The sequence below is a fragment of the Procambarus clarkii genome, chromosome 12 (genome assembly GCF_040958095.1).
Source record: "Procambarus clarkii isolate CNS0578487 chromosome 12, FALCON_Pclarkii_2.0, whole genome shotgun sequence".
NCBI lineage: Eukaryota > Metazoa > Arthropoda > Malacostraca > Decapoda > Cambaridae > Procambarus > Procambarus clarkii.
Window position 1 is genome coordinate 21,408,912 of NC_091161.1, and position 25,475 is coordinate 21,434,386.

Here is a 25,475-nt window from a genome sequence, read left to right on the forward strand (position 1 = left end):
CTAAGAGGTATGCCAGGCAGTTTATTCAGAATGCTTCCAGGCGCACTATGAGGTTGTGGAAGGAGGTATCTGCGAAGGAAATGGCAAGGTATTTGGCTTTATCAATCTTGATGGGTATTGCACGACTCCCAACAATGCGCATGTACTGGCAAACAAGCCGGTTGTGGCATATGAGGACCTTCAATGTGTTCATGACTGCAAAACGATTCCAACATATTGCCCAGTTTTTTCATACTTATAACCAGTTTGCAATTCCACCCAACAACAAGAACCGCATGATAACACTCAGCACCATCATTACCTATTTGACCAACAAATTTGGCTCTTACTACGTCCCCAATCAAGCACTCAGTTTGGATGAAGGTACAATGTCGTGGCGTGGTCGTCTATCCTTCAAGGTTTACAACCCCAATAAGCCTGATAAGTATGGGGTAAAGTTGTACATGCTTGCTGAGGCAGGGACTGGTTATATTATTGATTTCGAGGTTTATGCTGGAGTGGGCAAGACAACAGTTGAGACAGTGATGGGCCTTATGCGACCCTTGTTGAACAAAGGTTATCATCTTTATATGGACAATTATTATAACTCTGTCCATCTCACAGAATTGCTAAGGGAAAATGGTGTGTACACTTGTGGAACACTCAGATTGCAGCGTGGTGCCCCTAAAGAGCTGCAACAACTTGCCAAAGGTAAATTCGCTGTTGATCAGACTATTTTCAGGCGCAAGGATAACACTTTTGTTATCCTTTGGAAAGACAAGAGAGTGGTGTCAGTGATCACAAACTGCCATAATGCTGACACACAGGAAGTACAGAGAAGGAAGAGAGTGAAGAAACGTGACGGAACATCATCTGTTCAGATTGTAACTGTAAACAAACCAACAGCCATTTGCGACTACAACAACAACATGAAGGGAGTTGATCACTTCGACCAAATGGTCAAATATTACAGGTTCACCAGGAAGTCGCATAAGTGGACTAAGAAGATCACATTTTACTTCCTTCAGATGGCTATACACAATGCCTATGTGATGTACAAGATGTACACAACTGATGCCAAGAAACTGACCCTACTCCAGTTTCATGAAGTAGCAATATGGGCCCTGTTGAGGTGGGACATGGATGAGTGGCCTGCTACTGAAAGCCCTCTCCCACATGCTGATGATTACCAGGATCCTTCTCATGATTTGGCAACACCTGGCCCATCTGGAGCGAGGCGTCCTTTATTTCATCGTCTTCCACGCCAACCACATGCCTCATCCTCATCAGACACTGAACCTGAAACTGAAACGCCTGCACCTCAAGCTGAAGCTACTCCTCCACCTGTGAAAAACCCACGCGTTGTTGATTCAGAGGACAGGCTAAACAGGAAGTTGACTCATGCATTAGTGAAAATTGCTAAACGGAAACGGTGCCGAGTTTGTATGAAGTCGGGAATTAGAAAAGACTCTATGTATCAGTGCAGGACATGTGGAGTTGCTCTATGTGCCACACCATGCTACACAAAATATCACCGCAAGAGGATATTTTGGAAAGCAAAGAAATAACTCCTCTGCAAGCTTCCACTCCACCTAACGTAACATCTGTTGAGCAACTTCAGGGACATTTTCCTGAAGCCGGTGGAGTGGATAATCAAATGCTCAACTTGTTGACCTTCCTTCATCACATCGTGGGTAAGTACACATAATTTATATTATACATTTTGAGGTTATTACTTCTTCATACTTTGCTGTGGGTAGCTCTATATATATTCCGGTTCTTAGTGCTCAGATTGGTATGTCTACATAGTGCATCTTATTGCGAGTATTTTGACACCAAAATGAACAATGTAGCACAAAAACGTCCATTGGAACAATATTTTTGTTTGTCGGGTGTATTGGGTGTAGCGGGTGTGGAAACGGGTATTTGGGCAGGTATGTGGGAACCGACCTGTGAGATTTATATTTATTTAATTTATATGAATTTATATTTACGTTAATTTATATACTTCGATAGCAATTTGTATAATGATAAGTGGACTGTATTTCTGCAATAATCTCTTAATCTCACAAATCGATCCTCTACACATTAGGGGGGGGTTATTAAATTAATATATATGCAGCCAATCAAACTACAGTAATAGCTACATACATTGAAGAGGTTCCTTATCTTATAGTACAGCAGGTTAGTCCACCAGGTATAACTAGGGTGTAGACACCAAATTATCCTCTTTGAGGTAGCTTCCATATCACCCAGTAACTGGTGCACAAAATCTTGCATCCTCGTCTTGACCTGTCAAAAGGGCGCTAGCTGTGAAGCCAGAATCCTATATATGACAAGTTATATCAGAGAAAACACTATACAGTACATGGAACATTAAAGACCTGGCTTAATTACCTTTAGTTTGAGGCGATTTCGCGATCTAACCGGGTCACCCTATATCCTGACATTAATGGCCATAAATGAATGATAAACGGGTTTCGGATAGACACTTAACTTGAATTTGTAGACAGCGTGTTGACAATGGTACACTTCTGGTTTCCATAACACTACGTCCAAGTAAAATTAACAGGAGCCGAATTTGCTCCTGTGTGAGCCTCTGGTCTCAATATAAACAATGGCTGCATCTAACACTCCATTCTATTGACGTCTGGCCGACATTGTCCAGAATGATAGGAGCCAAATTTGCTCCACACGTCTCGGAGGTGACACAACAATGGCTGCCTCCTTCCTCACTCTGACGCCTGGCCTACTTTGTCCAGATTTCAGAAAGTGATAGAAGGGTCACATTTACTCTACTTTAATATTGATAATTAAGTTAATTTATATAAGATGTTTTTATGATGGTAAAGTCCAAAGACTAATGTATTTAAGAATAATTCCCAGCAGAATAGCTGGTGAATTATAATAGTATGTGGTGATAATATCCCGTTTTCTATAGACGGTAATTCCACTACAAGTTACGTTTTCTATGGGTAACTTGTTGGTAATACAGCTATTATCTGTATGATATATTAAATGGTGTCGGATTTTCCGACATAATTCCCCAGGGGGCTGCTCACGGGTCGAAGTCCTAATTAGAACAGACGAACACCGATACTCCTCCTTCGAATTATTAGATTAATTTGATGTTAGTAGTTAGTAATCACACATTTGTGTGTCTGTTCGTACAGGACGGATGTCCCGTACTAGAGTTGCAGGGGTTAGAAGTCTAATGCGATTTCATTTCCCTGTCAACTCTTGAAAGGCTAATATTCAAGCCTATTACATATTATTTAACCCAGAAGACTGAATGTGATCAAGTACTACAGTCAAGTATGATTCAGGGACTGCAGTGAGATCAGTGACATTAGATATAACTTGAAGTTTCTTCAGGTAACTGGTCACTGGTATATAAACACTGAGGCCCATGGAATACATCTTGATTAAATAATAAATGTATCAAATCAGTCATCAAATTTATTGGGGTTTAATTTAGTTAATTGATTCAGAAGATTGAATAGCTCATCATTAAAGTAAAGTATGGTTCTGAGACTGCAGTGGGTTCAGTGACATTGGTCGCAGTGACTTGTAGCTGTTTTAGGCTACTGTTCACTGATTTGCCACTGAGGCCTCATGAACTCATCTTCAGCTTCAAATGATGATACTAACATCAACCTCTGTTGGTATAGTCAACTGTAATCTCCTTAGTATAATGCTACTGGAGAAATATAATCAGCTGACAAATTTAGATTTCTACTGGTATTGTTTATCTGCAGGCATAGGTCTCCTCAGGCTTGATACTGGGCCTGAGAGTAATTTACCTCCTGCAGAGTTTAACATGGTTATACCCTGATATTTAGTAGGGCTACCGATGAATCGATGGCAATAGTCTGTCCCCACAAGGACAGCCATTTGGCATTTGATTTGCTCAAATTTACCTGCAGCTGCTTGATAATAGCTTTCCAGGTCAGCATAATCAACTGTTGATTGTTGTGACAAATCTTCACATTTCTTGATCTGTCTTGTTAAATGGCCTTTAAGACCTGCAAGGGTTCTTTTCATTCTCCCTGCATTATCCATACTGGCTAGTTGGTGAAGCCTTGTGGGGCTTGTACTTGGGCTGCTCATAATACTGAACAAGCACTGATGGTAGCCTAGGGTAAATTCTGAACTCACTAGGCTGTAATCCTACCTCTGCTAGAGGTTAGCACTTAAAATTAATACACATTATATATATACAATCATACACACTAATGATTTGAGTGATAAACCAGTGTCACTGGAAGTACCTTTAGGTTAGCTCTTCTATATCACCCTAGGATGGTAGAGACACTAATTAATCACTCAAAGGTGTAATGATCATAAGTAAATTATTATATATACAACTCAATTCGAGTTGATAAAAATTACACCCAAAATAGGGTCTGGACCATTCATTAATGGTGTTAGGTTGTTCAATATAGTACAACTGACTATAGTAATAATGGGACTAGGATGAACAATAATAGTTCAACTAGTCAATGGTAATATCCTACCCTGTTGTGGGTTGGCAATTAGTAAATATTATACTGTGATCACTAGTGCAATATATATTAAATAATTCTCTATTTTGGAGAAATAATATACACAATTATTGTTAATAGCCTCTTAATTAGCCTCTATGAAACTTCTAATATTATCTAGAAGTATTAAATGTTATTAGTGACCTCGCGAAATAAAGTCCACAAAATTCGTGGATAATCTCTCGCGAAATGTAACACCACGAAATCCGCGAACAATCTCGCGACACAGTCACTAATTAGGCTGGCTTCTATATTAGCGCTGTCATTTCACGAAATAACACGCCACCAAATATCTGTGGGTGTGCATGAAACCGCTGACGAAGCTGAACTCGGCTGAGGGAGGCTCCTGAGCTCCCTCGAGGCTAGGCTGCCGTCTTGACTGCTGGCTTTGTTTAAATAACACTGCACTAGTATATTTAATGAATCCACTGGTTAACTGGTTCATCCGGTACTAAGATGACCAAATGTGGGTTCAAAGGATCAAATAATCCGTCATCCGGTTCCGAAGGTCCAATTAATTCGGTTTCGAAGGACCAAATAATGTGGGAACCGACCTGTGAGATTTATATTTATTTAATTTATATGAATTTATATTTACGTTAATTTATATACTTCGATAGCAATTTGTATAATGATAAGTGGACTGTATTTCTGCAATAATCTCTTAATCTCACAAATCGATCCTCTACACATTAGGGGGGGGTTATTAAATTAATATATATGCAGCCAATCAAACTACAGTAATAGCTACATACATTGAAGAGGTTCCTTATCTTATAGTACAGCAGGTTAGTCCACCAGGTATAACTAGGGTGTAGACACCAAATTATCCTCTTTGAGGTAGCTTCCATATCACCCAGTAACTGGTGCACAAAATCTTGCATCCTCGTCTTGACCTGTCAAAAGGGCGCTAGCTGTGAAGCCAGAATCCTATATATGACAAGTTATATCAGAGAAAACACTATACAGTACATGGAACATTAAAGACCTGGCTTAATTACCTTTAGTTTGAGGCGATTTCGCGATCTAACCGGGTCACCCTATATCCTGACATTAATGGCCATAAATGAATGATAAACGGGTTTCGGATAGACACTTAACTTGAATTTGTAGACAGCGTGTTGACAATGGTACACTTCTGGTTTCCATAACACTACGTCCAAGTAAAATTAACAGGAGCCGAATTTGCTCCTGTGTGAGCCTCTGGTCTCAATATAAACAATGGCTGCATCTAACACTCCATTCTATTGACGTCTGGCCGACATTGTCCAGAATGATAGGAGCCAAATTTGCTCCACACGTCTCGGAGGTGACACAACAATGGCTGCCTCCTTCCTCACTCTGACGCCTGGCCTACTTTGTCCAGATTTCAGAAAGTGATAGAAGGGTCACATTTACTCTACTTTAATATTGATAATTAAGTTAATTTATATAAGATGTTTTTATGATGGTAAAGTCCAAAGACTAATGTATTTAAGAATAATTCCCAGCAGAATAGCTGGTGAATTATAATAGTATGTGGTGATAATATCCCGTTTTCTATAGACGGTAATTCCACTACAAGTTACGTTTTCTATGGGTAACTTGTTGGTAATACAGCTATTATCTGTATGATATATTAAATGGTGTCGGATTTTCCGACAAGGTAAGGCATCGACGTGTTTGGGGGTGTTTGGGGGTAAGGCGCGCACGTGTAACCCACTTTTATGCATATGTCTGTGTAGGCAATTTTATTGCGATCACTGTGATACCAAACAAAACCATATGCAACAAGTTTTGACTTGATAAACACAATCAGAGTAGCAACATATAGGGAGAGTTTTGCGGAGTTTAGCGTGAGCGCGAAACAAAGCACGCAGTTCTTTGGTTGCTGGTCGCGTAATGTTAGCTTTGGTGAAATGTTATACATATGTTCTTATAGAACATTTCATTAGCTACACAGTGATACCAAAAAAAAAACACGTACATCGAAAATGAGGGTCACAGACATGAGGAGAGTATAAACTTTTCAGTTGTGGTTGAGCGCATGTGCAGCTGGGCGCGCTGGAGCGGGTAACCCTAAGCCGACTTCCCACATTCCTGTGGGTGGGGCGACACCATTATTTATTGTGTATATTTATATGTCCGTGTAGGGAATTTTATTGCGGTCACAATGATACCAAAATAAACCACGAATAACAATTCTGGGGTTTGCAAACATAAAAACATCGTAAACATTGATGCCCGGTTTTACGCTCACCGCTAACGAACGCCACAGTTTGTTATTCGGTGTGGTTCTCATGTTGTCTTTGGTGACATATTATATATATATTCCTCTAGAGCATTCTCTCGCGAACACAATGATACCAAATTTAAATACATACCGCCAAAATTAAGCTCCCCACCCCGAAAAGATTATAAACATTTTAGTGCTGACGCGCAGTAGGCCGACACGAACGGCCCACTTAGGGCTTACGGTCAGCCTATTCCCAGGGAGCGCGAAAGTGTTTATTAATATCATACAGACAGATAATAATTGCTGCTGTATTGTATAAACAAGTTACCCATAGAAAACGTAACTTGTAGTGGAATTACCGTCTATAGAAAACGGGATATCATCACCACATACTATTATAAATTCACCAGCTATTCTGCTGGGAATTATTCTTAAATACATTAGTCTTTGGACTTTACCATCATAAAAACATCTCATATAAATTAACTTAATTATCAATATTGAAGTAGAGTAAATGTGACCCTTCTATCACTTTCTGTCATCTGGACAATGTAAGCCAGGCGTCAGGAGTGAGGAAGGAGGGGCAGCCATTGTTGTTTATACTTAGACCAGAGGCGCAGGGAGCAATTCGGCTCCTGTTAATTTTACTTGGACGAAGTGTTATGGAAACCAAAGGTGTACCATTATCAACACGCTGTCAACAAATCAAGTTAAGTGTTCTTCCGAAACCCATTTATCTTTCATTTATGGCCATTAATGTCAGTGTATATAGGGTGACCCAGTTAGAGCACGAGATAGCCTCATACTAAAGGTAATTAAGCCAGGTCTTCATTGTTCCATGTACAGTGTTTTCTCTGATATACCTGTCATATATAGGATTCTGGCTTTACAGCTAGCGCCCTTTTGACAGGTCAAGACGAGGAAGCATGCTTTGTACATCAGTTACCAGGGTGATGGAAGCTACCTCAAAGAGGGAAAATGTGGTGTCTACATCCTGGTTATACCTGGTGGACTAAGGCCTGCTGTACAAATAAGATAAGGAACCTCTTCAATGTTTAATAATGTGTAGTTAATACTGTAGTTTGATTGGCTGCATATATATAAATTTAATTAATATAAACCCCCCTAATGTGTAGAGGATCGATTTGTGAGATTATGAGATTATTGCAGAAATACAGTCCACTTATCATTATACAAATTGCTATCGAAGTATGTAAATTAACGTAAATATAAATTCATATAAATTAAATAAATATAAATCTCACAGGTCGGTTCCCACAATTGGTAACAAACTGCGTACTCTTAAGAGTCGTGTGTCCCAGTGGCCTTCCTCCAGCCACCGTAACCGGCGGTGGGAAACGGCTCTGGCTAGGTTAAGTATTGGCCATCCCCGTTTAACTCATGTTCACTTAATGGAGCGCCGCCCTGCTCCTTATTGCCCAAATTGCATTGTCCCTCCTACGGTCATACATATCCTTGTTGAATGTCCTGACTTCCAGTACGAGCGTGTGTCTTGTTTTCCGACCATCCCCCACGGTCGCTTGTCCCTCGATAGAATTCTTGACAACTCGGATACTTTTGATATCGTTCGCCTTATGCATTTTTGTTCTCGTATTGGCATCTTTGGTGATATTTAGCGCCCTCTGAATATCCGGCACATTTGATGGTGCTACATAGCCTTCACAGTTTGGTGCCTTCTATTGATAATTACTTACTCGACCACTGACGGACGCAACCGTTTCAGCGTTTATCTGCTCTCGGTGTAGTTGGGATGCCGTTCTTGGGTTGGACTTAACAGCCACAGCAGACATTGCCCCCAAGCAGACACCCAGGGCACATTTCAATAACCCCACGGGACTAACGGATATCTACTACTTGGTTTCGTGCAAAGATACTGCATCTCTGACCTGGCTGTTGCATTTCTGGACGTAGTGAGTGCATTGGTAACACCTAAAGTATTGACATAGGCGGCAGTATTGTTCCTTGGAGATATGATTGGGTGTGCAGGCCACGCTAAAACATTTGAGGCCGTTGCCAGCCGCGAAAGTGGCCTCTGCTGGAGACTTGAGGGTGGGTCTCAGGTTTCCATTCTTTTTGGATGAGGTTTGCTGAAACGGTAGTCAGTGAATGGTTCTGAAGGGTGTTGCTGTGGATGATATAGGCTATCGTTCTTTCCGCGATAAGAGCGCTCACTTGGTAGACGAATGTACTTCTTACCGCGTCATAGTGGTGGGGTGGTACGAGGATCAGGTTTTCTGGCTCTAATACTGCGATTGTTGTGGGATTGAACAGGCCTTGGAGTGTTACAGCACTGATGAACAGAATCTGGAGTCCATTTTCCTCCATGATGACGTCGATGGAAGCAGCATCAGAGTATGCCGTCAAGAGGGCCAGAATCTCGGCCTTGGTGTAGGTTCCTCAGAACCGAACCTTGATTCGGTGGAGCATGGTGATGTTTAACTGGCTCTAGGAGTGAAGAAAGAGCCCAATTCATTCAGCTGACACCCCTTTCATTAGGTTAGTGCCGATGGAAGAAAACTTTCTATCTGGATAGTGCTCTGATCGCCAATTCACATCACTAAAGAAGGCCTTCGTCTCTTCCTGGTATAAAACGCCAGGATGGGAGTGGAGCTGACATTCTAAGAGTGAAGCATGTTGTTGTTTCAGATTTAGCTACTCAGAACAAAGTGTCCATGTAGCACGGGGTATGGTGAGCCCGTAGGAGTGAAGCACTTAGAGAAAAATTATATATAACTGATCCCCCCCCCCCTGTCACCCTTTGTCGTTGCCACGCTTTACTGTGGTCAGGTGAAGATCGACGAATCACGAGCCTGCCTTCATCGCTAAGTAGGTAGTTACAATTTGTAACTACAATATATAAATATGGGTCTAGTTTGTACTGGTCAATGCTAACAAAAAATATTGGGACATTAGTTAATTTGGGAAGACTTGATCAAATTGCGTTCATCAAAACCCCTGCACTTAGCAATATGTTTTGACTCTCCATCCAATTAATATTATGATTAAAATAAACTGACATGTATCTTGAGGCTTATATGATTTAATCATATAAGCCTCAAGATACATGTCAGTTTATATAATCATAATATTAATTGGATGGAGAGTCAAAACATATTGCTAAGTGCAGGAGTTTTGATGAACGCAATTTGATCAAGTCAGCCCAAATTAACCAATGTCCCAATATTTTAATAACAGGAGAACTCGTTTAAAACTAGATAGCTGCTTCCGCAAGTCTGATCTTATCTCATCTGCAGTCGCTAGTAAATCCACTGTTTATGTGAATGAATGTCTGACCAGGTTCAGGCAAAATCTCTTTTTTAAACTGCGTGGCTTCTGCAAAAATTCCCCGACAATTAAACACTGTTTTGTGCGAGATGGTAAAATTATAGCTAGGAGGACTGATACTGGAAAAACCTATTCAATAACCACAGAAGCTCACCTTAATTCTTTCCTCAGTGACTGTGGGATGTCTGCTGTATAGCCTGAATTCAAATTATAATCTCATTTAACTACCTTTGTGTACTTTAGCTCTGCCTTTCCTTTCAAAAGGTTTTAACTTTATTTAAAAAAAAAATAATAAGATTGTCATCTTTATTATTGTCTTTTTTTCTTTTTACTCCCATGTTCCATAGTACACTGGCTTTGCCTGTGTCCTCTAGTATTAACTTCATTATCCAGTGTTCCTGAGTGTATCTCTATTTAAACTACCTCAGTTTGTTTTAGTGTAACTTTAGTATTCAACTATAGTGTACTTATAATAGTATCGTAAGCAAGCTTTTCATTTTATTGATTTCATAATTGCTTTTTTACTTTTTTGGTCATCTATTGTTATTAATTATTCTAGTTAATTTTTTACATTCCTAGTTCCCATTAAGTTTTTTTTTCTTTTTACTTAAAATTACCATTAAGTTTATATTACTTAAGAATTTTTATTCTACTTTTTTCTTTGTTTTCTATTTTGTAATTTGCCATTCTTGCCTTGTTTTCCTTCAATCAGCCTTTTTATGCAGACAAGTATAGACCCAGAACTAAACCTCTTATCCACTATCTATGACAATCATCACTTCAATGATCAAAATTGCAGATATTTTACAGCACATGATGTAAACAATGTATTAACAGATAATCACAATATCTCTGTAATCAACTTGAACGTTAGATCCCTAGGTAAACACTTCGATGATGTTAGTGCCTTGATTGAAACTATTGACAACAAATTCTCTTTTATTATACTTACTGAAACGTTGTTGAAAGAGGATACTACTCAACTCTTTAACATGCCTAACTACCCGGCAATTCAAAACTGTCGTCAAATGCAGAGAGGTGGTGGTACTGCTCTTTACTACCACCAAGAACTAACATGCTTAAAAATAATTAGAACTAGAGACTGCTGTGGGGAGTATATCTTTGCCAGTTTCAGAGTCAAGGGTGCCGAGTCTGTCCTGTCTGTGGGTGCAGTCTATAGAATTCCTAACACTGATGTGTCTGAATTCAATTCAAACCTTAGAAATCTAATACTAGATAACAGACTGAACAAAAACCATCTAATTATCGCAGGGGACTTTAATATTGACCTCTGCGAGCCTGAACACCCTACTGCTGTTAGCTTCCTCAGCTGTATGAATTCCTGCTTCCTCATACCCTTAATCACTAGACCAACTAGAATCACTGATAGTACTGCTACGACTCTAGATCACATCTGGACCAACATAACCTCTCCGCTTACTTCAGGTATAATCACCGATAGCACTACAGACCATTACCCCACATTTCTCTTAACAAACATTATCAAACCACCTCTTGAGTCAAGGGAGTTAAGCTTTAGGCTGCACAATGAAACTGCTTTAAACAATTTTATAACTGCTGCTGATAATGTCAACTGGGAGTCCGAGTTAGGTAACATAGGGGACATCAACCTAGCAGTGCAATCTTTTCTACAAACAACTCTTAGCCTTTATAACACCCACTGTCCTATGCTTACAAAATAAGTCACAAACAAAAGGCTTAACAATCCTTGGCTTACAAAGGGAATACTTAAATCCATTAATAAAAAACACGACCTTGAGAAGAAGTATAGGTTAGGAACCGTCTCCAAAGAATTCTCAAAGAATTACTCGTTATTGCTATCTAAAATAATTAGACGAGCCAAAACTAAATACTATGAAGATAAATTTACCCAAATAAAGAGCAACATTAAAAAAAACTTGGAGCTCAATTTCACAAATATTGGGATCAAAGAAGATTTTAAATAACAAACCAACACTCCTGTTCAATAACGTTGGTCAGCATTCAGCCTCTGATTCTGCTATTGAGTTCAATAGGTTCTTCTCTTCCATTGGGTCATCCCTTGCAAATGATATTCCATCTTCCAGTACTGATGTTAATGACTATCTTACAGGTAACTATCCACAGTCTCTGTACCTAATGCCTACTAATTCCACTAATGTCAATGAGATAATCCTTTCCCTTAAAACCAAGTCTAGTGCCCTCGAGGAGATACCAACTTTAATTTACAAAAAAGCCTCCAGATCTTTAGCCCCTGCTATTGCATTGCTCTTCAACAAGTCACTTGAACTCCAAACCTTTCCAGACATTCTAAAAAAAGCAAGAGTAACCCCTGTCCACAAATGTGGTGATCACACAGATGTTAACAACTACAGACCTATATCAATCCTGCCTAACTTGTCAAAAATATTCGAAAAACTAATCTACAAGCAGCTTTACTCTTTTATAGCCAAACACAATATACTTAGCTCTTGTCAATATGGCTTCAGACCCAAAAAAAGCACTAACGATGCACTTATTAGTATGATTACCTTGATTCACGCAGCTCTTGATAAAAAGGAGTTCCCTGTTTGGTTATTTGTGGACCTGCGTAAGGCTTTTGACACTGTCAACCACCAGAACCTTCTTCTTAAATTACATCATTATGGAGTCAGAGGACACTCCCTGCAATACCTCAAATCTTATCTTACTGACAGGCTCCAGTATGTTTCTGTGAATAATACAATTTCTCCCACCCTACCCATCAACATTGGTGTTCCTCAGGGCAGCATATTTGGCCCTCTCCTCTTTCTCATCTACATTAATGACCTTCCAAATGCCTCCCAACACTTCAAACCAATTCTATTTGCTGACGACACAACCTTCATTTACTCCAGTCCTGACCCCCTTGCTCTAAATGCCACAGTAAATACTGAGCTAGAGAAAGTCCATCTTTGGCTAACTGCCAACAAACTCACCCTTAACACTGACAAAACGTTTTATATTCTGTTTGGCAATAAATCCTCTAATCATATAAATCTCAAAATAAACAATACCCAAATTTGTAACAAATTAGATGGCAAATTCCTTGGCGTTCTCATCGACCACAAGCTGAATTTCCAGGGACACATTCTAAATATATCAAAAAAAGTTTCAAAAACTGTTGGCATTCTTTCTAAGATCAGATATTATGTACCCCGCCCTGCCCTGGTGACTCTCTATTACTCCCTCATCTATCCATATCTCAACTATGGCATTTGTGCTTGGGGTTCTACTACCCAAAATCATTTACGTCCTCTAATTACTCAACACAAAGCTGCTATTAGGACAATATCCAACTCTAGCCCCAGACATCACTCGGTACCCCTACTCAAATCTCTGAATATGTTAGATATTAAGTCATTGCACATTCTCTCATGTGTATTATACATATATAAAATGCTGAACTGTGATGCCAATCCTGACCTCAAAAGATTCATTGAAGGTTGTAACAGAACCCATGAGCACCACACCAGAAATAAATATAGTTTTGATATTCCTAGAGTACGACTTAATCATACTAGAAATGCTCTTCAAATCAAGGGACCCGGAATGTGGAATGATCTTCCCAACCATGTTAAAGACAGTACCTCTCTCAACCAGTTTAAGATAAAAACGAAGCACTACCTAATAAATTCCCTGTAACCTACCTTACCCCTCTGTTGTCAACCCATGTATGTTTTTGTTTTTTTCAAAACAACGCTGTTTGAATGTAATTTTCTGTAATAATTTGTAATTGTATTTGTGCTGCTTTTTCAACCATGTTCCCCCCTCTTTTACCTCTATTTTTATTTGTTCTCAACACATTTTATTCTTTTTACCCATTAGTTTTAAGCTTTAGTCATTAATGTTTTTCCTGCCCGAAACGCTTTGCGTAATAGTGGCTTTAGGCATTGTATGTACTGGCTCTATCTATTAACCCAACAAACCTTGTAAAATCTCTTTATGTATGTACCTTACCTAAATAAACATTTATTTATTATTTATTTATTATTTCGGGGCTTAGCGTCCTCGACCAGGCCTCCTTTTTTGTTATACATCCCCAGGAAGCAGCCCGTAGCAGCTGTCTAACTCCCAGGTACCTATTTACTGCTAGGTGAACAGGTGCATCGGGGCGATAGAAACTCTTGCCATTTGTTTCCGCCTCCAACGGGGGATCGAACCCGGAACCTCAGGACTGTGAATCCGAAGCGCTGTCCATTCAGCTGTCTGGCTTCGTTACATCCACTTACTCATGAGTCATTTATCAGCTTGCAAATTCTTCACATACTGTCAATGTCTCACTCCATATTACTATTTTAAGTACATTCACATTTTTTGTTTTATATTTCTCATGGAATTCACAAGCCAATCATAAAACCATAAAATTACTATACACTCGCCTATTTTCCTCATAGATACTATTGCTAACTATAGTCCCTTGCACAAGATGGCAAGAGAGGCAGCCAAATAACAAACTCTCATAGCTGATGGAACAAGTTCCAGTTGAGTGAGTAAGGGGGTGTAAGAAACCACCCCTGTCGATGACCTATTTGACCATGTTATGTGGATATAAAAAAATCCATGGATTAATACATGTAGCTTCTCTTCTGGGGAAGAGAGATGGGATCTCTAAATCATCATCAATCAACATGTGGTCAAAATAATTCTTAGTATGCAACAGAACAACTGCCGGCCAAGCAATATTAATATGAAATATTGTTGCATCTTTGCTGAAGCAACTTTTGCTTTAGTCACAGACAATAAAACAGCTTCAAATGTCTGGAGCAATTCCCATTCATTAAAAAAATCTTTCTAACGTCTACTGGGAAGAAAGGAAGTAGAGCGATAAGGAGATGGCTGAGGAGTCTTGCTGGGGGTCGGTAGAGGATATCTTGTGACTAGAGTCTGGATGATGCGGTTGGACACACCAACCACCAAAGAAAACAAATGCATTTGGCAACCATTGGTGTTAAGCACTGGATCAGCCTCGTTGGCACTGATGATGAAAACAGGAAGTGACAAAGCAAAGAGACATCCACTAATCTACATTGAAGATTGATACATTGTGATAAGTGCCAGGGGAAGGCCAAACCCTATGAAGTACAGCCAGTTCTCCTCGATGAAACTTAATCTCTTGATTAGTTCCCAACCCATGTTGAACCATCTGTACTCAAAGGCATAGAGAGCATTAAGCATACACAGGTGAATACCGTTCAGGATCAAATCTACACCCACCAGAGGCACCAGCTTCATCAAGCTAGCCTGTATGACAAAAAGAAACTGGTCAAAGATGGAGATGAGAATCGGCTACAAGTTTACTGATGCTGCTGATTAGGTGAGGACGTCCTTGGCGCTGGCGATATACACTGTGAGCTATGTGTTGGAACCATATGGTGTTAATGATCCTGGAGAGCACGAGGAGTGGCAAGACCCACAATATGTTGAAGATGGTTGTGAGGATGGGCAGCACTAACGGCCACACTGGCCCCCTTCATCCAGGAAGAGCCTCAGCCCCCTGCTTCAGTCCCGGCAGCAGCATGTAGTGGAAGAATGTTACACTGAGGCCGAAAACAGCACCGTTGAGGATGCAACACTGCAATGTAAATGCAATGCATTGAATTGTTGGGCCCATTCTAATCACACAATGTTGATAAGTGTGAACTCAAAGATTTACTAGTTGGTCAAAGCTTCACACTCCCAATCGTTACAAGGGATCTCTCTCACACACACACACACACACACACACACACACACCCCTCTCCCATACCCACCATGTCCCCCCTCCCGCCTTTCCCCCCATCCCCCCTCCCCCTTCATCCCATACCCTCTCTATCCCTCCTCCCTCACACAATATCCTCCATGTCCCCCCTATCTCATTACCCGATACCCTACCTGTTCCCCCTTTCCTTGAACCCCCACCCCCCACTCCAAAATCTTTTCAGTCCCTGCAAACCACGTCATAGATCTTCACACCCAGGGAACAGCTTTCCCCACCAGTAGAACACTCACCAAGAAGGGGACAAGAAAATGAACAGAAGATAGCTTCAAGGCAATGTACACTAACATAAATGGGATTACAAATAAAACAAGTGAACTCGGAGAATGGGCACTAGAAGAAAACCCAGACATAATAGCACTCACAGAAACAAAGCTAACGAAAACCATAACAAATGCAGTGTTTTCACAGGACTTCTATGTAGTGAGGAAAGAGAGAGAAGGGAGAAGAGGTGGTGGTGTAGCTTTGCTGTTAAGAAAAGGTTGGAGTTTTGAAGAGATGGTTAATCAGAGCTGTGAAGGTTTCAGTGATTACATATCAGGCACCATTGCAGCTGGAGGACAGAAAATTATAGTAGTAGTCATATATAACCCCCCACCGAACGATAGAAGACCCAGACAGAAATATGATAGAATCAACATGGCCACCATCAACATAGAGAACATCTTCTGTGGCAAGCAGGAATGGATCCAGACTACAAGTCACAGGAGACTTGAATCATGGGAAGATAGATTGGGAGAACAGAGACCCACATGGAGGACCAGACACATGGAGAGCTAAGCTGCTGAACATGGCAACAAGAAACTTTCCAAGTCAACACGTCAAGGGATCGACAAGAATGAGAGAGGAGAGGATGAGCTAGCTTTGCTTGATCTGATATTTACCCTAAAATGAGTCGGATATAAGGGAAGGGAAGTTGGAAGCCCCCTTGGGAATGAGGGATTACAGTGTATTGAGCTTTGAGTACCTGCTTGAGCTAGGAATTATCTCCCCAAAAAAGAACTGGGAAACATAGGGCTGGCGTACCGAAAAGGAAAGTATGTGATGAATAAATTCCTAAGGGATATACTATGGGACACAACTCAGAGCTAAGTCCGTACAAGACATTGATGAACTGTCACCCAAAAGTGTCAGGAGGCGGTAAGCAGGTTTATCCCGGTCCGACAGGAAAAAAACGAGAAGCAAACGAAGAATTCGTGGTTTAATAGGGAATGGATGAAAGCAAAGGAGCTGAACAAAAAAGCGTGGAGGAACTTCCAAAATAACAGAACACCAGAAAGTAGAGAGAGATAACAGAGAACCAGGAACGAGTATGTTAGTGTGAGAAGAGCAGCTGAGAAAAGGTATGAAAATGATACAGCTAATAAAGCCATCACAGAACCAAAGCTACTACACAGTCACATCAAGAGGAAAACAACAGTGAAGGAACAGGTGATGAAAATTAGAACGGGTGAGGCAACCCGTTCTCGCAAATTCGTAAAGTCAATATTGACTTATTAACTACGTGCATAGGTGATATACTAAACATAATAGATACCCCTAAAAAGATTCATAGAAAACACCGACCTTACCTAACCTTGTTAGTATCTTAAGATAAGCATCTTATTGCTTCGTAATTACAATTATTACTTAACCTATACCTATTATAGGTTAGGTAATAATTGTAATTACGAAGCAATAAGATGCTTATCTTAAGATACTAACAAGGTTAGGTAAGGTCGGTGTTTTCTATGAATCTTTTTAAGGGTATCTATTATACTAAGTATGTCACCTATGCACATATTTAATAAGTCAATATTGACTTATTAAATTTGCGAGAACGGGTTGGGTGAGGACAGGTACACAGAGAATGACAGAGGTGTGTGAAGAACTCAACAGGTTCCAGGAGGTCTTTACAATAGAACAAGGAAAGGTCACGGCGCTAGGAGAGGTGGCAGCAAACCAGGCGACCTTGGAAGGGTTCGAAATTACAAGTGATGAGGTCAAGAAGCATCTATTGGAGCTGGACGTGAGAAAAGCTGTTGGGCTGGACGGAATCTCACCATGGGTATTGAAAGTGTGTGCAGGAGCACTTTGTTTGCCACTCTCCATAGTGTATAGTAGGTCAATGGGTACTAATTCTGGAAACGGGAGACCTACCAGAAATATGGAAGACGGCTAATGTAGTCCCAATATACAAAAAGGGTGACAGACAAGAGGCACTGAACTACAGGCCAGTGTCCTTAACTTGTATACCATGCAAGGTGATGGAGAAGATCGTGAGAAAAAACCTAGTAACACATCTGGAGAGAAGGGATTTCGTGACCACCCATCAACATGGGTTCAGGGAAGGTAAATCTTGCATGACGGGCTTAATAGAATTCTACAGTCAGGTGACAAAGATTAAGCAAGAAAGAGAAGGATGGGCGGACTGCATTTTTTGGACTGTCGGAAAGCCTTTGACACAGTACCCCATAAAAGTCTGATGCATAAGCTGGAGAAACAGGCAGGAGTAACTAGTAGGGCGCTCCAGTGGATAAGCGAGTACCTAAGCAATAGGAAGCAGAGAGTTAGTGAGGGGTGAGACCTCAGATTGGCGTGAAGTCACCAGTGGAGTCCCAAAAGGCTCTGTACTCGGACCTATCCTGCTTCTGATATACGTAAATGATCTCCCAGAGGGTATGACTCATTCTTCTCAATGTTTGCTGACGACGCCAATATTATGAGGAGGATTAACACAGAGGAGGACATCTTGAGGCTTAAAGAAGACCTGGACAAGCTGAGGAATGGTCGAACAAATGGCTGTTAGAGTTTAACCCAAGCAAATGTAATGTAATGAAGATAGGTGTAGGGAGCAGGAGACAAGATACAAGGTATAATTTGGGAGATGAAATACTTCCAGAGAGAGAGAGAGACCGAGACAGAGACCTGGGGGATGATATCACGCCAGACATGTCCCTTGAAGCTCATATCAAGAGGATAACATCAACGGCATATGCCAGGTTGGCTAACACAAGAACGGCCTATAGAAACTTGTGCAAGGAGTCTTTCAGAACATTATATATCCCATTATATATCATTATATATCCCAGACATCACTCGGTACCCCTACTCAAATCTCTGAATATGTTAGACATTAAGTCACTGCACATTCTCTCATGTGTATTATACATATATAAATCGCTAAACTATAATGCCAATCCTGATCTCAAAAGCTTCATAGAAGGTTGTAACAGAACCCATGAGCACCACACCAGAAATAAATACAGTTTTGATATTCCTAGAGTACGACTAAATCAAACCAGAAATGCTCTACAAATCAAGGGGCCCAGAATGTGGAATGACCTTCCCAACCATGTTAAAGACTGTACCTCTCTCAACCAGTTTAAGTTAAAAACGAAGCTATACCTAATAAATTCCATGTAACCCACCTTACCCCCCTGTTGTCAACCCATGTATATTTTTTGTTTTTTTGTTTTTCAAATCAACGCTGTTTGTATGTAATTTTCTGTAATAATTTGTAATTGTATTTGTGCTGCTTTTTCAACAATGTTCCCCCCTCTTTTACCTCTATTTTTTATATGTACTCATCACATCTTTTCTTTTTACCCATTAGTTTTAAGCTTTAGTCATTAATGTTTTTCCTGCCCGAAACGCTTTGCGTAATAGTGGCTTTAGGCATTGTATGTACTAGCTCTATCTATAAAGCCAACAAACTTTGTAAATCTCTTTATGTATGTACCTTACCTAAATAAAAATTATTATTATTATTATTACATACGTCAGAACAATCCTGGAGTATGGGGTTCCAGCATGGAGTCCATATCTAGTCAAGCATAAGACTAAACTGGAAAAGGTTCAAAGTTCAGGTACTAGTCTGGTGACAAACCTGAGGGGTATGAGCTATGCGGAGAGACTACGGGAATTAAACCTCGCGTCACTGGGAGACATAAGAGTTAGAGGGGACATGATCACCACATACAAGATTCTCAGAGGAATTGATAGGGTAGATAGATACTTCTTAACACAAGGGGCACACTCACCAGGGGACACATGTGGAAACTGAGTGCCCAAATGAGCCATAGAGATGTTAGAAAGAATTTTTTTCAGTGTCAGGGTAGTAGACAAATGGAATGCATTAGGCAGTGATGTGGTGAAGGCTGACTCCATACACATCTTAAAGTGTAGATATGATAGAGTCCAGTAGGCTCAAGAACCTGTACATTAGTTGATTGACCGTTGAGAGGCGGGACCAAAGAGCCAGAGCTCAACCCCTACAAGCACAACTACGTAAGTACACACACACACTTTATCCTGCTCCCCCAAAAGATCAGATCAGATTTATCCAGATCTCCCCAAAATAAGAACTAGGAAAAAAAGGCTGGCATACCGAAAGGGGAATTATGAGATGAGAATTTCCCTAAGGGAAATTGCCTTGGGACACAGATCAGAGCTAGGTCTGTACAAGATATGGACTATGTCTTCCAAAAGTGTCAGGAGGCAGTAAACAGGTTTATCCCGGCCCAAAAGGAAAAATCAGAGAAGCAAAAGAAGAATCCATGGAAGGGCGTGTATGGAATCAAAGGAACTGAACAAAAGGGCATGGAGGTACTTCCAGAATAACAGAAAACCAGAAAGCAGAGAGAGATAGCAGAGAACCAGGAATGAGTATGTTAGGGTAAGAAGAGAAGCAAAGAAAAGTTATGAAAATGATATAGCAAACAAAGCCAAGACCAAACCAAAGCTACTGCAGTCACATCAGGAGGAAAACGGTGAAAGAACAGGTAATTAAGCAAAAGAACAGCTAATGACAAAGGTGTGTAAGAAGAACTCAGCAAGAGGTTCCAGGAGGTCTTCACAATAGAACAAGGTGAGGTCACTGCACTAGGAGAGAGGGAAGTAAACCAGGTGGCCTTTGATGGGCTCGAAATTACGAGAGATGAGGTCAAGAGACACTTGCTGGATCTGGATGTTAGAAAGGCTGTTGATCCAGACGGTATCTCGCCATGTGTACTGAAAGAGTGTGCAGAGGCACTTTGCTTGCCACTCTCCACAGTGTATAGTAGATCACTGGAGACGATCGAGAGAACTACCAGAAATATGGAAGACTGCGAATGTTGTCCCAATATTCCCCCCTCACTGTCTGGCTCGTTGTCGCCGTGAGTGGGCTTGGTGGGCAGCTGCTGGAGTGTGATGCTCCATGGGTCAGTCCTCTGACCTTTTGCAGCCTTATACTCCTGCTGCTGCCTTTACCAATTTTGCCAGACCCCTTTTCCTTTTCCTTGTTTCATTTTTCTCCCCCCCTCCCCCCCTCTTCTCCTATCAAATTGTCATTTCCTGCCGACCATTTGCCTGTTTTGATTATTCTTTCGACCTTCTTTTGTTTTGACGCCCGGGTGTTTGAGGAGGCATACTCTTGCACCCATAGAACTGTAGTACCCAATGTCTCGAGCGAGGGGGACCCTTTTATTGTCAATCCTCCTTTCGTCACTGAACCCGCTCTCGACGGACTCACGGTTCTTAAGGTGGCGTTTGTGGGGCGTATACTCACGACGCACCTCTGGGAGGCCCTGGCAAGATCGGCGATAGCTTCTTGTTGGGTGTCCTGCCTCTAATTGTGGCTCCATGGTGGGTGTGGGGGCACATTCGTGAATGAAAGTTTTCCCTCGTTTTCATGGTTGATAATGTTTCCCTTGTACTTTCTCAGGCTCGTGGGGTGGGCGACCAAGCCCCCGAGTCTGACTGTGTTGGAAGACCAGGCCCTGTCGCCCCTGCTGCATTGAGCCCCGACGACCTGACTACTCCCCTCAGCTCCCCTCCCACCTCTGCGGTAGGGTCGAGTCCCCAGCCCCCAGTGGTGACCACCTCGTCCTCTGGCACGGCATCGTCTCTCATTGTGACTACTGCACCTTTTACCCCCATGAACTCCCGGGGTTCTCAACGCCGTTCCCGCCACGGCCGCACTCGTACAATCCCTTCCCGTAATAGTACTTACAATGCCTTGTTTGGTCCCGCTACGTGGGCTAAATACTTTGATCTCCACCATCTGGATTCTACTCCTGAAGATTTCTCCCGCCATAAACACCTTGTTGATTCAGTAGATGCCTCAGTTACTTTTAACTCCACCAGTTACGGTTCGCATGTCGTCGCTGCTGCTCCTCTGGATGCAGCTACTCGCTTAGCCGCTTTGTCCTGCATTGGAGAGACCCCTGTTCGGGTCTCCAAGTACGCTCGGTTAAATGCCAGTGTTGGCACTGTTCTCCTCCCACGTGGTGTTCGGAATCTCAAAGATTGCCATGAGGATATTAAACATATCCTCGAAGCTCAAGGTCATTCTGTCCTCCAGGTGGACACGTTTACTCGACCCCCCTCGTGGTCGTCGCCGCCAGCCCCGTCGAGTTGTAAAAATCACCTTTGATAGTAGGGCCCTTCCGCCCTCTATTATTTTTGCTGGTGCCAGATGCTCCGTTCAGGAGTACATTCCCTCTCCTGGACTTTGCAATAAGTGTTGGAAGTTCGGGCACGGTGTCCTCAAATGAACCAGTACTGTGTGTCTGTGCCCCTTGTGTGGGGACAATAATCACTCTAAGTCTGAGTGCACTTCTCCCCAGACTCGCTGCGTCAATTGTGGTGAGGCCCACCCTACCTTCTCTCGCTCGTGTATGCACTACAAACTCGAGGAAGCCGTCCTCAACTTGAAGCACAGTGATCGTCTGTCTTTTCCTAAAGTGAGACACAAAGTTCGTCGTCTGACCCCTTTCGCGGGCGTCTCCTGCGCTCGCATGTTGCGTTCTACCTCTCCTCGTCCTTCCCGTCTTCCTCAGTCTCTCTACCGTTTCCAGGCCTTAAACCCGACCACACCCACCACCTCCTCCCCTATTCCTTTGCCTCCTGTCCCAGATGGTCTCTCCCAGTTCTCCATCTGGGATTTCCCCCCTTCCTACCCAGTCCGCCATATCTCCTTTGTCTTCTTCCCTATCTCCCCCCCCACTCTTTTTTCCCGGCCCTCCCCCCAGTCTCTTGACCCTCCACGCCGCCTGTCTGTCAGGGCTGATATCCATCGTCCTCCCAGCAATCTTCGTGTTGTTCGCTCTCGTTCCTCTTCTCCTGCTGAGACCATTGAGTCTGTCGCCCGGTACGTTGTTACTGGAACGCCTGTCTCTTCGAGTCAGAAACGTAAGCCTGGCTCCTCTCCTTCTTCCTCTCCGGCAAGTAAGAAGGTTTCGCTTTCTTCCTCACTCCTTCCCTCTGATTCTGTCACTACATCCCCTCCCATTTCAGTAGTCGAACCCCCCTGTCTCTGATATGGAGGTTTCTTCCGCCCCCGATTCCCTCTCTGTTGCTGCCCTTCCTGAGGTGCACTCCCTGATTTCTGCCCCCCATCCTCCAAGTGTCCTTGCCTGCCCCTCTCGGTTGTCTCCTCCTCCTCCGGACCCTATCAGTTCGCCTCTGGTCTGTTCTCTCGCTCCCTTCCCTCTCTCCTTACTAAGTTTACCCATGCCCCCTAACCCTGATTTTGCTGACCCTGCTCCTGATCCAGACCCTGATCCTGACCCTGACTCTGATCCTGAGATTCTTTAATAAACTGTGTTCCTCTTAACCTTTATTTCTTTCTTGTTCTCTGTTACTGTCCTTTCTCTTTAATAATGTCTATTCTTCAGTGGAATATTCGTGGATTTTATGCCAACTTCCATGAGCTCCAACTTCTAATTACACAGTTTACACCACTTTGCATTTGTCGCCAGGAATCAATGCTTGGTGCTCGTCCTGGTCACTTTCGAGGTTATTCCTTTCTTTCTCCCCCCCCCCAGCTCTTGCTGGGGGGGGGGGGAGAGAAAGGCCCCCATAAAGAGTTATGGGCCCCAGCTCTTGCTGGGGCCCATAACTCTACTGCTCTCTTAATTCGTTCTGATATTTCCTTCGTCCCCCTACTTCTTCCGTCCCCTATCCATTGTTCTGCTGCCTGTGTTTTTGTGGGTAAATGGTATACAGTGTTTCATTTACCTCCCTCCAAATGTCCCTCTTTCCCTTCCTGATCTTAAGCACCTCCTGGACTCCTTGCCAGAGCCGGTGCTCCTTTTGGGTGAGTTCAACTGTCGACATTCCCTCTGGGGTGATGTTCTGACAAACACTCGAGGCAGTCTTCTCGAACCGTTCGTCCTCGCTTCTTCTCTCTTCTGAATTCTGGTGAGCCCACTCATGTGGACTCACGAACTCGCACCCTTTCCTGTCTTGATCTTTCTCTCTGCTCGTTGTCCCTTTACTTAGATTTCATGTGGCAGGTTCTTGATGACCTCCATAACAGTGATCATTTCCCCATCCTCGTTTCCTTTTTCTCTTTCCACCCTCCCCTCTCCTTCCCTAGGTGGCAGTTTGCCATGGCTGACTGGTCCCTATTCACCCTCCGTGCTACTCTCTCTGACCTCTCCTCTCTGCCTCTTCCTCGCGCCCTGCTCCTTTTTTATGACACAGTCTTCAATGCTGCCCTCAGGTCTATCCCTCGCTCTTCCTCCCGGGGCACACGGAAGAGTGTTCCGTTCCTTGGTAGAATGCGGACTGTGCTCGGGCTGTCCGCTGTAAGCGTGCAGCCTGGAAAAAACACCGCCGCCGGCAGACGGCTGATTCTTTTATTCTGTTCCAGAAGGCAAGTGCGGTGGCACGAAGAACCATCAGTACTGCTAAACGTGAGAGTTGGAATTCTTATGTTTCCACCATTACATCCGATACTCTTCTTCCGCAGATCTGGAAGAAGATCCGCAAGATTACGGGCAAGTTCGTTCCAGATGTCTCGCCGGTTCTCCACCTCCATGGGACTCTTGTGGTGGATCCAGTGAAGGTCGCGGCCGAACTGGGTTCCCACTTTTCTTCTGTTAGCTCTGGTTCTCATCTTCCTCAATCCTTCCTTCTTTGTAAGCCTGTTTTTTAATCTTATCCTTTAGATTTCCACACTCATCTCCGCCTTCCCTATAACGATCCTTTCTCTCTTTCTGAACTTCAGTCTGCCCTGGCCCTCTGCGGGTCTACGACAGCGGACTCAGATGACGCTCGTTATGAGATGCTTCGCCATCTCCCTCCGTGCACGTTTCAGTATTTACTGAATCTGTATAACCAGGTCTGGGAGTAGTCGTCCGTCCCTGAGGACTGGCTCGATGTCGTTGTATTCCCTATCCGGAAACCAGGGTCTCTCAGTACATCCCCTAAGGACTTCCGCCCTATTGCTCTCACGAGTTGTGTTTGCAAGCTGTTTGAGCGTATGGTAAATGTCCGTCTCATGTGGTTTTTGGAACACCATCACCACCTCTCTCCTTCTCAATTTAGTTTTCGCAAGTGCCGCAGCACGACTGATGTCCTGGTGAACTTGGAGGTTTATATTCGTACTGCTTTTGCTGCGAAGACCTCCGTTGTTGCTGTCCTTTTTGACCTGGAAAAGGCTTATGACACGACTTGGAGATACCATATTCTGTCCCAACTTCGTTCTTTTGGCATTCGTGGTAATCTCCCTCTCCTCCTTCAAAGCTTTCTCTCTTGTCGTACCTTTCGAGTCAGGCTTGGTGCCACTCTCTCTGCCTCTTTTCGGCAGTATGAAGGTGTGCCCCAAGGTAGTGTTCTTGGTACTACTCTTTTTCTGGTTGTCCTCAATGGTCTCCTTTCCTCCCTTCCTTCTGGCATCTTCTCC

The 25,475-nt window shown here is 42.6% G+C and overlaps 1 protein-coding gene and 1 pseudogene across 1 annotated transcript; one reads left to right on the top strand and one right to left on the bottom strand.

Moving 5' to 3' along the window:
- The first annotated feature begins 47 nt into the window (after positions 1-47).
- On the top strand, positions 48-1,547 carry LOC123760869 (piggyBac transposable element-derived protein 4-like). The gene has a single exon (XM_069323428.1). It carries the CDS (start codon positions 48-50, stop codon positions 1,545-1,547), a length of 1,500 nt encoding a protein of 499 aa, XP_069179529.1.
- Positions 1,548-14,856: 13,309 nt separating this feature from the next.
- On the bottom strand, positions 14,857-15,676 carry LOC138363976 (etoposide-induced protein 2.4 pseudogene; annotated as a pseudogene).
- Between the last annotated feature and the right edge of the window lie 9,799 nt (positions 15,677-25,475).

Bases quoted from the DNA above. Each gene is read 5' to 3' on its own strand.
- LOC123760869 (XM_069323428.1), top strand. From the start codon at position 48: ATGAGGTTGTGGAAGGAGGTATCTGCGAAGGAAATGGCAAGGTATTTG.